The 13,800-nt window shown below is 32.1% G+C and overlaps 2 protein-coding genes across 2 annotated transcripts in view; one reads left to right on the top strand and one right to left on the bottom strand.

The window, feature by feature from the left end:
* Positions 1 to 1,132, bottom strand: LOC135219280 (pro-resilin-like). Its single transcript, XM_064255911.1, has 3 exons — positions 1,099 to 1,132; positions 500 to 592; positions 1 to 354 (listed from the first exon to the last, which is right to left on the bottom strand). The coding sequence occupies exons 1-3, from the start codon at positions 1,108 to 1,110 to the stop codon at positions 97 to 99; spliced, it is 363 nt and encodes a 120-aa protein (XP_064111981.1). The 5' UTR covers positions 1,111 to 1,132; the 3' UTR covers positions 1 to 96.
* Positions 1,133 to 12,595: 11,463 nt separating this feature from the next.
* Positions 12,596 to 13,800, top strand: part of LOC135219276 (pro-resilin-like) — a 1,408-nt gene continuing 203 nt past the window's right edge. Inside the window, exons 1-3 of the mRNA XM_064255906.1 lie at positions 12,596 to 12,673; positions 13,410 to 13,508; positions 13,620 to 13,800. The exon at positions 13,620 to 13,800 is cut by the window's right edge and continues 203 nt beyond it. Of these exons, the coding sequence (XP_064111976.1) occupies positions 12,662 to 12,673; positions 13,410 to 13,508; positions 13,620 to 13,800 (292 nt within the window). The 5' untranslated portion in view covers positions 12,596 to 12,661. The remainder of the gene's footprint in view (positions 12,674 to 13,409; positions 13,509 to 13,619) is intronic.

The following is a 13,800-nucleotide window of genomic DNA, read 5'->3' as shown; positions in this document are numbered from 1 at the left end:
TTATTCGTTTTTATCAGAGCCATGTCCATAGAACATAAGTTACATAATAACAAAAAACTAAATGGATCTTCGATAACATCAGCGGTGAAAAAGGTCTTAATGGTAGCCGTCCTGAGGAGCCGGTGGGTATCCTTTGGCAGGCTGTGGGTAGTAAGCTTCTCCCTGGTAGGATACTTCAGCCACGTATCCAGAGTCGCCGTTGACGTAGTAAGTCACCTTCTGCAGACGGCCGTCGGGAAGCTGCACGTAGTAGGTTCCCTTTGTGTCGTATCCATTCCTGTTTTCCTGATGGCCGAAGTCGTTCTTGGAGTAGTCGTCCTTCACGGCGTAATTGAAGTTGTACTGAGCGGGACCCTGAGTTCATTAAAGAAAATACCACACTATTATTCTGGAACCATTGATACATATTGATATGTTGTCAGAAGGACGTATGAGATAGAGCTAGAAAAACTTCATTTCTTAGTTTGGTCATAATATTACATCAAAAGTAAATCATTACCGCTGGAGAGTGGTAGGATGGAGCAGGACGGCCATAAGCTGGAATAGAATCTGCCAAGACGCTGGCAACTGCAACAGCAGCCAGAATTAAAACCTGCAACGAATATCGGACCGTAAAAATATCACATAACAACAATACTTTAAAAAGAATTAACTTCATTGCTTTTTATAAATACTAAGAAATGTGGGTTATGTGTGTGAATACTTACACTTACTCACTGTATTATATACAATTAAACCATTACAAAGTATATTGTATCAAAGCAATTTAAAGTTTACGACTATAAAAAGATTTTTATAATTTGTTAGGAAAATTGTTTATCATTTGACTTCGGAAAATCTTCAGACTACTCAAATAAATCTTAGCTTTTGGCCTCATTTCTATTCCCGTTTGAGCAAAATATGTTAAAGGTAATTGTGCTGAAGATAAATTAGAAATTGTACTTTGATGATATTACTTGCAATAAATCAAAAATATTATCACGCTATCATTCGATAACTTAATGTTATTTAGTTTCGAAAAATTTTGAGCAATTGTTTTGCTTTCCTTATCACTGCACAATACCATTATATAATAGCTAAATACAGTTGTATAATCACCTTCAGAACCATGCTGTTAGTGAGAGAGTAAACAGAATGAATTGCAAGGAAAAATTCCAGATATATATATATAGTATATGTAGTGCTGAGAAATGTTCTGATAAGCCCCGCCCTTTCAGCGATGTAGTGAAAGCTGCTTGCGGCTATGACGAATTTTCAGACGTCTTTCAATAAATGCCCTACATTTATTGTTTCATTATTTGAAAAGACTTGCTAACTTTGCATTAATCAATAATGTTCCTAATTTGCAATTTCTCTTTACTATGCCTGGCCAGTACTACAGGATGTCCATAAAGTTCCAGTACCATTACTAGTATTTATTGCTAAGAAACCATATAACTGATTAAGGCTTTTTTTTTTTTTTTTTTTTTTTTTTGTTTTTTTTTTTTTTTTTTTTTTTTTTTTTTTTTTAGAATGCTCTACATTTCTTCAAGTTTACATTCAGAGCGCTTAATTCAACAAAAGCACTGCATTACTCCATGTTATAATTTTTGAGCAATAAATACTTGCAATGGTACTGGGACTTTATGGGCACTATATTATCTGCAACTATCGTCTATTCCACCAAACATTCATGACAGTCATTTATCCCCCAGTGTCCTTTCCCTGACTTTTTATATCACTCTTTCTGTAAAAATATGATATCGCAACCGTTACACCAATCAATCCATAAGCCTCAGACCCCCTTCTGTGGCAAATCATATCTCTTCGAACATAGCTGAACCAAAAGATATCAGTTTAATCAATGACCCCTTCCCATCCTTTTCTCTAGATCAGTTGTCCAATTTTCTTACAAGACACCATACCTTTGAAGGTATCCTTTCCATTGATCATTGTTCAGCTGATCTAGAATAAACTTCCTCTTCTTCACAGGCTGCCTAATGGTACCAAGATTAGCAACAATTCCATAAGTTTATTCGATGCAAATCCTGCCTCTCGGTGTAAGCACCAGTTTACAATTAGTTCCTAAATTTGCCTTTTATTTAAATCAACATTTCATAGTTTCCTCCAGTAGATGACTGTTATCATTAGTTCTTGGATTGCTCCTGTTAATCATTATCATCAATAATAGGATTACTCAAGTGGATGAGTGTTACGTTCCACTCCTGGTAAGAATTTTAATTCTATTGACTTATGACTTTACTAGGCATGACTTCTGGTTTTCCAAAAATTGTATGATTGGAGAACAGAACCTGGTATTTCTATACGGTATGTACTCTTATTTAGCATGTCTGATACTTGTCTTTTATCTTGAAGTTTTCAAGTGGTTGTACTTCAAGGATATATATATATATATATATATATATATATATATATATATATATATATATATATATATATATATATTGACTGATCTCTAATACATATATATATATATATATATATATATATATATATATATATATATATATATATATACATTTATATATATATATAATATATATATATATATATATATATATATATATATATATATATATATATCTGTGTGTATGCGCGGAAATGCGCGTTATGCACAACAACACATATTATAATAGTACTTGCATTTCTTTATTAAATAACGTGAAAACATATTAATTAAAACGAAAAATCTCTGCCTGACTGACAACTATGTGGTAATGAGAGCGATATGAGGCATATTGTTATGAAACCGAAATTCCTGTGGTCACTTTTTACAGCTTGTTTGTGGTTAGAGAAAATTTTCGGTTGCACTGATTACCTTTAAATTGTTTTCACGAGAGGCTACTGAAAACCCTTTTTATTTTCTATATTTATTCAGTGATACCGAATTTCGTCTTTTGGAATGTTTACTCTTTTGGAGATTTTTTTTTTTCATTATTAATTTTTTTTGGCAAGTTACTCGTCTTTTTTTTATATTAAGCGAGCATGTGGAATATATAGTTCTGTCTTTTTTTCCCCCAAGTGTCTTCTTATTGTGCTCTAATATAACTGGCGCTAAGTTTAAGAAGGGAAGTTATAGTTTACATTTAACATATTTTTATTTATTTTACATTTTTAATTAGCTATCACGGATCTTTCCAGATTCGATTATATTTCCTACATTTCATTCTCTTTTATGTTTCCAATTAAAGATAATTTAAAACTGGCCTTCGTCACGAAATGTTCAGTCATCTGTTAAATAAAGAACACTTTCACGGAAAGAAATTTTTTTATGAAAATTATTTCCTTCATTTTATTATAGACATAAGAATATATTAATTTCCTGCTTCCATTTCTGTCTATCTTCATAAGTAACTTTGTCCAAAAATCTCATTTTATTTTATGCTCTCCTTCGAAAACCTTTTAACCTGAAGAGGAAATTTTGAATAACGGTCCTTTTTTATGCCCAATTTCACCTTTTTTACGTAATTCCCTAACTAAGTGTTATTCTGAAAGCTTGACGATAGCGAAAACGAAAAGAAATGTGGCATTATACAGAGACTCTTAACGATCTACATGTATACAAAACAACCTGTGAGAGTAAGGTCACACAATGACTTTCTGAAAACTTTGGAGTATTTATGCGTCATTTGTTTTGCCATATAAATCCCACAAATACATTTTTATCCTCGTGAGATCATCCTGTAGGTTTTCCAGGAATTAAATTTCTGCTTCGTTGAACCTTCACCTACGAAAGATTATGTCGAATGAATATTCACTGATAAAAGGTAAATATTTTGTCATATAGGTAAACATTTACTTTTTTTCAGTCATCTATTAACTAATGACTAAGATTACAGATATGTTATTTTAGCATCCCTGCGTTCATTGTCACAACAATTAAGGAACATACTGTTCAATGCAGAACATTGTATTTTATCTACCGCTGAAAGAGACTGTTATATTAGCTGTTAATTTACAGCTATGGAACAGCCAAGACAAAATACTTTAGATTCAAATCTGAGGTGAAGTTTAAATCCATTTTATCTCTCGTCCAAGGGAACTTTCTCCAACTTGAAAAGTCTTCTCTTCGACCTCATTGAACAAGTAAAAATAAATTTAAGATAGAGATGTTGCTAACCGCTTGGTTGAAAGAGAAAAGATTAGTCAATAGCTGGGTTGGGTTCTGTTTTCCCAAGTAATCAGTTGGCAATTCTTTTTGAAAGCAAAAGTACAATGTATTTGAAGATGATAGAATTCCTAAAGAATGACCGATAAGATAAAATGTTACTCAACATCCGCTAAAACAATAAAGAAATATATGTCATGAAACCTTAGTAATTATGTTCTTCTAGATGACCGCCAATGTCAAAGATTTCATTTTTGGGCGTATAATACATGCATACATACATACATACACACACACACACACACATATATATATATATATATGTGTGTGTGTGTGTGTGTGTGTGCGTGTGTGTGGTTTTGTACTAGGCTGAAGAGGCAAAACAGCTGAACTGGCGAAAGTTCCATGGCTAAAAAGACCATTCTTATTTAAAAAACAAAAATTATTTACATAAATATCCCTATTGCTGTAAGCATGTTAGCCGAAACGCGACCTTCTCTTTAACATGTAAACGAAACAGCGTAGCTATAAAGGTTACATGATTGCAAAGTAGGGTAATGAAACCAAGTAACCGATAGCAGCAATTAAAATAACGCCTAAACGTCAGTTTACGTCAGTGTATTGATTCACGTACAGCCAGTCTGGAATGTGTTGATGGTGCGTTCCTTCCGCCCAAAGACCATAACGGCGACCAATTACGGTCGCTAGACCACTCCGAGGTGGGATTCACCTTCGCGTTTTCCTAAATATCACAAGATTGCGAAATGGGTCCGAGCAAAAGGTGAAGAGGCCCGGTTTACCTGTAAGGCTGACTTTGACTTTTTCGCCGGTCTGTGATTATCTGTCATGATCGCCTCTTGGGGCTAAGGCTAAGGTCAGGAAGAATTGCGTGATTTATGGAGTTGGTGACTGCATAACTGTAACAGTTTTTTTTTTTTAATGCAAGAAACTGAATGATAACAATACTATTTGTATCAGTAACAACAATAAATTTATAACTCCCATTTTCCCGGTATCTGTATTTTATAAAGATGTGGGCTTTTTGCGATAATGGGATAACAGAAACATGACATTTGTTTGTCAAATAGTAAAAATTATCATAGTAAGGAATTTTCTGATTACCTTTTTTTAAATATGTTCTTAGATCAGTTAAAACTTTTATGAATTGAAGGCGTATCTAAAAGATCTGAATTTTAAGCGAAGAACCCGTAGGCAACTGAAGTCAGTCAATGTTTCAGTCGCTGTTTCTAATATATTTCATGATTCTTGACCAAAACGGGTTTTCTGCAGAAAGCGAACGTCTTCACTGTATGGCGCAAACCACGTTACTTTTAGTGCTTTCACTGTTCTTCCGAAAAAGCGGGAAATTGGAGTTCATATATAACTTGAAACTGACAAACAAGTGAAAAGCTTCACTATGTTAGACGTCTCTTTCAATTATTTGACCTCCTCAGTTTGAAAAATGGTTAATTTTGCAATCGTTTGTGTCAATTATTAAAAAGGAAATAGCGTACCTTTCAGATTTCTTACAGATCTGTTAAAAATTACATTATTATTATTATTATTATTATTATTATTATTATTATTATTATTATTTATTAGTTATTATTTTATTAGTATTATTATTACTATTATTACTGTAAGGGATATAAAAAATTGGATTGTACCATTTTGGTGTTTAATGATATCATATTCATTTTATAATTAACAAGGAAAAATATCATATCAGCCCGTGCAAATAAGATGAAAACACTCAGGACATTGCGCTTTTATAATAATAATAATAATAATAATAATAATAATAATAATAATAATAATAATAATAATAAAATAATAATAATAATAATTTTTCTTTTACCTTCGATACTTTTGGGCATATTAGCATTTGAATGGCGTTAGGGCTAGCCCGTGTCGGGCAGTCAGAAATGACCCCATTTCCAGTAAGGCTGATATTTTAAAAACATCTCTTATATGAGATAAAATTTGAAGATGTAAGGCTTTATCTGCCGAAAGAATTTTTCTGTTATCTTCAATACTTTTGGATATTTTAGCATTTGAAAAGCTTCAGGGCTTTAGGCAATAATTAAAATATCATTTAAATATGAATTCATGATACTTTGAAAATGACTCTTATGTGGGAAGAAATTTAAAGAGGTAAGGTTTTATCTGCCGAAAAGATTTTTCTTTTATCTTCAATATTTTGATATATGAATAGGTTTAGGGCTTGGCCGCCAGAAATGAGTCCGTTTCCAGTAAGACTTCGCGTCGATCGTAGTAGTAGTAGTAGTAATAATAATAATAATAATAATAATAATAATAATAATAATAATAATAATAATAATAATAATAATAATTATTATTATTATTATTATTATTATTATTATTATTATTATTATTATTATTATTATTATTATTATTATTATTATTATTATTATTATTATTATTATTATTATTATTATTATTATTATTATTAATAGAGAAGACTATACAAAATTAATGGAGCTGATGCAGCAATCCTTTTGAACAAGACTTGTTTAAAAGAGGGTCTACTCCCAAGATATCATTAATGTTATTATTATTATTATTATTAGTAGTAGTAGTAGTAGTAGTAGTAGCAGCAGTAGTAGTAGTAGTAGTAGTAGTAGTAATACCTAATTTATTCGAAACAGAAATCTTCTGACTCAGCTGCATTAGTTCACTAAATTAGTAAGGAGTACCTTAGTAACATGGGCAGATCTTTGATACTTCCGTATCCCCATCATGGTTTGATTGGGTTTAAATTTCGAAGCCAATGAATGTCAAACATTCATGGAAATAAGTGAATGATATGAGCACTGAAAACTAAACTCCACTGCACTTAAATATAATAATAATAATAATAATAATAATAATAATAATAATAATAATAAAATAATAATAATAATAATAATAATAATAATAATAATAATAATAATAATTTAGAATACATTTTAGAATCGCTCGTATACATATGATAACTTTTCACCAAAAAAAAAACAAGGAGAAAATCACCAAATGCTTATCACTCTACCCTTGAAATAAAATAACAATAAAATCAGTTTCCCTCTGAAAAATTCATCATAATAATATTTTTGAACTAATTAAATCTAGGCCAAAGACCTCCAGAAATCAAGTCGCAGTAAATTGATATAAAAAAGTAAAAGGAACTTATTCAGATTATTTTGAAATATGTAGTGAAATTGTGTCCCGACGATTCGCTTATCTGCATCCATGTATATGTGCATTGTTCATGATTCTTATTTGGTATGCAAATATGAGTTAAATATAATGACGTGCTGAATGTATTATAAGCACTACCTGACCAACCTAGCGTTTCCTGGGGTGACTCTGAATGGCAATTGTTAAATTTTCTCTCTCTCTCTCTCTCTCTCTCTTTCTCTCTCTCTCTCTCTCTCTCTCTCTCTCTCTCTCTCTCTCTCTCTCCAACCTTCTCTGTTTCTCACCCTTTTTCTTCTCCCTAACACTCCCTCTACTCTCCCTCTCTCCCTTTCTCTCCCTCTCACTCTCTCTCTGTCAAACCCTGCCCAACTCCGATCCCCTTTAGTGCCATTGATGTCTTACCCCCACAGTATTCGATAGTTTTTCCTATTTAGTACGTATACCGAAAATCGAAAGTCATATTATTTACTACATATACCGGAAATTAGGTATGATAAATTCGTGGCTGAACCAGCACCGTTTCGGGGAGGCGCCCTGCCTCCTGCAGCGCCTTTGGTGCCTTTTGTTGCTTGACATCCCATTGCAAACAATCTTAGGGGTCGCCACTATAACCCTGCCAAGTTTCATGCCTATCGGACCAGCCGTTTGGCTATGATTGAATGATAGACGGACAGACAGACATAACGCCATTATAGTAAGATTAGGAAGATTCACAGCTATGAAAAATCACACAAATAAAGAAAGTTTGTGGATAAAGATGAAAAAACTGACATTGCTCACATCTCCCTTTGTTCCTCGTATTTCTATTGTCTCTTTTAAAAGGATCTATCCAAGTATTTAACAGAAATGAAATTAAACTGCTCATAAATTCTTAAGTCGCAAAAAATACCAAAGCTATTGACCTTAGTAGAAAGCGTTGACATCTCATAGCATTAGAAATAAGGATATATTTGGGTAATAATTGTTTTGTCTAAATTGCTCTGGCACAAGCGAAATTATAACTTGGATCAGTTCCCTAAACGAAGTCATTCAAAATATTTCAGGTTAAACAGGAGCATAGACTTGAATATGTTCAAGCTGATTATATTGTTGATAAACTGATTTTGCTGATTAATATGACTTAATAGAAATAAAATTGCTTATTTCTATTTGTTATGGTTCCTCTTCAAATATTGCATTTTCAAGGAATTATCTATAGATTATTTATACATTATTTTTTAACAAATATTAATGTAACTCTTTCCAACACAGTAAACTGTAAAACAATCAATTCTCAAATTACCTAGAATCATTCCTCATTAGCCCTCAAAGCTACGACTGCCGTAGCAAAATGCAATATTTGTGGATAAATTCAGTTGCAACATAGTTTTCCCAGAATATATTTGTTATTCTTTAAATTAAATTCCTAATTCTTTACTATAAGATTAAGCTATTTTTTTTAATGCTTTTAATCTAGGTATCCATTCTTCAATTGTGGTCTGCAAATACTGTACAGTGATGTAGCGGATTTCAAATCGGGAAGGACCAATACTTTTAACTCATTTAGCAACTCATTCGTAATGATCAAGATCTGTCTATTATTTAAGTTCTTAATTTCTGGCAAGACTTTTTGCAAGTCTCATCCTAGTCATGTAGTTGAATCGCTGGAAATATTAAGGTTGAGAATGGTTGCGAATGCTTTGATTATTGGTCAGGCTCGTGGGAGCTACATTATATTGTTAAATTATTATTATATATAAAATTTGTTTTCCTTTGTTAATTGTCTTATATTCTTTATTTTTGAACTACCTTTATTTTGCCATACTGGACTGTTTTTTGAACCTTGGGGATGCAACTCGGCTAATAATAATAATAATAATAATAATAATAATAATAATAATAATAATAATAATAATAATAATAATTAGAATGAAAATGAACCAAGCACAGGGTTCGAAAGCTACTGTAGTGCTTTTACAAATTATTGCAATCCGCTACTGAATATTATTGTGAACCTTTAATATCATTCTAGTATCGCCATTGAAAAAAATCCCCTCAATAATAATAATAATAATAATAATAATAATAATCTACAACTGCTTGCAAAAGAACTATTGATGTTTGTATCTGATCAACACCGATGAAAATTCACTAATTTGCATAAATAATTATATGTTGGTTTACAGGTCATCTTTGAAATGACTTCTCGTTTCATTTTTGGCTCGCGAATGTTTTGTTGAAATCATTGAAAAAAACTATTTTCTAGAATCTCAAACTCTTAAGCTTTTTATTATATGCAACTATCAGTAATATGCTGCAATATTACTTATACACACAGCGGACAAATATAAATGATTGAAATATAATATTTATTCTATCAAAATTGCACAGATAATTTTGTACGTTAAAAAAAATAACATAAGCTTCTTGAACTTTCCCAGTGTACTTTCTAGTTCTGAGATCTACACAATTAAACAACGCTGAAGTAATTTTAATAAGAATAGGAAACCGTTGTCCATGGTAGTTAGGGAAATCGAATGTAGTGATTTGTGAGAAATTAAAGTTGAATATTCTTAACAACGTTCCGTTCGTTTTACAGTCATTTTCTTACTTCATTGATTGATGTATGCAAAACTCCTGTAAATTATGGAAACGAAAACATAAAAATAGTCCTTATGTGTGAAACCAGATTGGGGGAAAAAATCAGAAACTACCATAAACCACATTTGACCTGTTTACAAGTACCTTGGTGGGTAATGGTGAAATTGTGTTTTAAAATTAGGAAAAGTAATTGCTTTAGATATATATATATATGTGTGTGTGTGTGTGTGTGTGAGTGTGTGTGTGTGTGTGTGTGTGTGGTGTGTGTATAAAAAATTACATATACTACATATATGTAAGTGTTTCCTGTATGTTTCATAAAATTAAAGATGAAATAATGGCATTACCAGGATCGTTAAGTTTACTAGTGATACATTACAACTGTAGGCTATAGATTACATAGAATGCACTTAGCTTATTGAACATTTCCTAGTTTCCATGATATACCGCCCACCAGTTCACCGAGATGTAAATAGGTACCAAGGAACCATAAATGATGGAATGGACATGCGCGCATGAATCTATTGACGCTGATTGTCGCTGCGCGGCACCATAGGAAAAGGTGATAACGACACTGAATTAAGCTATTACAGCCTATACTCTGTTTTTTTTTCCATCTGTCCATCCGCCTGTGGTGTTTTTGTATGGTAACACTGCGTTCCGGGCTTTAAATAGTTACGGTATGTGTAAGTTGTAGGTGAATAAAATTTTGGATATCTGGGTGTACATTTGCAACTGAAAAGTGTTTTAATAATTTACTGCATGCGAAGTACACCGTTAATATTCGAAATAGGATATTATTATTATTGTTGAATGTAAGCTGAATGTAACTATCTAAAGCCCGGGACGCAGTGTTACCATACGCAAACACCACAGGCGGATGAACAGATGGAAAAAAAGCGTATAGTCTTGCAGACTCTTTTTTCACTCTTTCGTCCTTAATTTTCCACCGATTTCAACAAATGCAGGATCATTGGAAATCTCTTAAAAATACCTTTTGAATACCCTAATTAAGCATGTAGAAAATACGGCGCTGCAATGTTTTAAGTAAAGATATTCAGACATACATTCTATCTGGGTTCGCTTTTATACTCTACTGTCTAAATTTTTTTTATATAGATTTTAATAAATTTATCATCGTTTAAAAGCTCTTGAGAGGCACTTTCTAATGAACCCAATGAAACAGGTATGTGTATCATATAATAGAAATATCCTGCATGCCATGTGCTGAGACTGAGTGATCTCCTGTCTTTGCCATGGGGTTGTGCAATAAATTTTAACCACTTAAACCTGTTGAAGCCCTTATATCTACTTAGCATTTTATGCACTACCTAGGTCTTATCACCTTGCTAACCAGTCTGTGTCACCTAGGGATTAACTTTATCACTATGACACAATGGACTTGAATTTTAATTATGTTGACTTATGCTTATTGCTTACTTGTATCAGTTATTATTACAGAAAGAAACACACTTGTTGATATAAACAATTTATTTTAACAGATCACTTATTAATGTTAGTCTTACTAATAATTCTAGGTCTATTTTAAACGTATTAACATGCAAGCAGAAATTACCAGATTGAATAATGTGTCCTACTAAATGTACTTTAACATAATGCAAAAAATGTCACAGATGTCAAATTGTCATGGAAAATCAACAGATTACACTCCAATATGACGAGGTGGGGATTTCTGGCGATGCCTGACTGTGGAGCCTGGCTTGGTGATAATAGCGTCAATTAAAGTAAATGTCCACAGGGCGAATCACATGGGTGATATTGTGTTGTTTGGCGATGTTTACCATTGCTGATACTGACTAAAAACCATGTAAAAACTAAACTTACTTCTGAAGAGAGATGCCGTGTTTTTAGAGAATCTGCTTTCGTAGTTTGCACAGTTAATGGCGAAGCACTAACTGCCTTTTTTGGTGTCATTATGTTTCTGCTTCACTAGCGCCATAACAAAGTTCTCTCCAGTCCCCTTTGCAATAGGCCGCATGCTGCGCACAGCGATTTTGCTCATGTCTATTCCATGTTTACAGTTTCATGGGCACCAACATCTTCTACGGCCAAGGGAAAGGATAGGATGCTAGCAGTCTCACTCCGTTTATATATATGTATATATATATATATATATATATATATATATATATATATATATATATATATATATATATATATATATATATATATATATATATATATATATATATATTATACAGATGTATACAGACAAACACATACATGGATATATTATTATATATATATATATATATATATATATATTAACTATATATATATATATATATATATATAATAATATATTATAATATATTATATATCATAGTACAGATTATACAGGACAAACACATACATGGGGTATCTATATTATATATATAGTATATATATATTAATATATATATATATATATATATATATATATATATATATTCTAATATACATATATATATATATATATATATATATATATATATATAGATATATGCATGTATGTGTTTGTCTGTATACATCTGAGTATTGGTATATTGCATCAGCACTACAAACTGCAATAAAGGTTGGCAATTATCTTGAAATAACTCCTACCATGTCTCATTTCGACAGCCCTTGTCCAGCGACGTCACTGCCTCCAGTAGCTTTCACTACTTGCTCAAAGGCATCAGTGAATGGGCGGGGCTAAGCAGACTTCTTTGGCCCTATATATGCCACTACAAATTTCTTTCCAGGCATTCATTGAACATCCACCCACGCAACAACATGGCATTAAAGGTAACTATATTTTCTTTCCTTTGAAGGCTGTGCAGATCACAAAATTAAAACTTGGAAAAAAATAAACGAAAATAATGGGGGAAATAAAAAGAGTTGTAGGCAGTAAACTCCTGTCACATTATGATTAATCATTGATGTCAAATGTAACTATTCAACCTTTTTCTATCAAAAGTTGCACACATAACACGACAAATACATGTTATATATTACCTCTTGACAAGCATTAACATCATTAGGTTCTTAGTGCAATTCGAGCAGAACCATTTTGCGTCTCTAAGTAATTCCCATTGTCGTTGACAATTGTTGTTCTTATATCAAATTGTCCTGGACAAAAAATATGTACACGTACTTAGACACACTTATATGAGCACTCTCTCTCTCTCTCTCTCTCTCTCTCTTTCTCTCTCTCTATATAATAACTTTATATATATATATATATATATAGTATATATAATATATATGTGTTATATGTACATATATATATATATATTATATATATATAATATAATTAGTATATATATGTATGTATATTGTATACATATATATATATATATATATAATATATATATATATATATATATATATATATATTATATATATATATATATATAATATATATATTCACCTGCATACTGCAGTTCCTTGAATTTCTCTTACATTGCTAAGACAAATCACTGTGTATACAGTGATAACTTAAAGATGGATCAGATCTGATATAGTTCTTTAATTTTCACAGGTATTCATTCTGGCAGCTGTTGCAGTTGCATGTGCCTTTGCCGATTTACCTCCATCCTATGGGGCTCCTGCTCCATCCTACCACGCTCCAGCTCCTGTAGTAAGGGTTTCTTCCGGAAAGTTATGTCCATATGCCCAAATAATGAAGCTGTTTGTTGATTTATTCATTGATCCCAACATAAATTTATCTTATTCTCTTCGATAAAACCAGGGTCCTGCTCAGTACAACTTCAACTACGCCGTGAAGGACGACTACTCCAAGAACGACTTCGGCCATCAGGAGGCTCGAGATGGTTACGACACAAAGGGAACCTACTACGTGCAGCTTCCCGACGGCCGTCTGCAGAAGGTGACTTACTACGTCAACGGTGACTCTGGATACGTTGCCGAGG

The sequence above is a fragment of the Macrobrachium nipponense genome, chromosome 1 (genome assembly GCF_015104395.2).
Source record: "Macrobrachium nipponense isolate FS-2020 chromosome 1, ASM1510439v2, whole genome shotgun sequence".
NCBI classification, from domain to species: Eukaryota; Metazoa; Arthropoda; class Malacostraca; order Decapoda; family Palaemonidae; genus Macrobrachium; species Macrobrachium nipponense.
This window is presented reverse-complemented; position numbering and strand designations above follow the sequence as displayed.

Coding starts and splice junctions, on each gene's coding strand:
- LOC135219280 (XM_064255911.1), bottom strand. Junction 355..499: donor CATCCTACCACTCTCCAGCG/GTAATGATTTAC, acceptor TAATGAACTCAG/GGTCCCGCTCAGTACAACTT.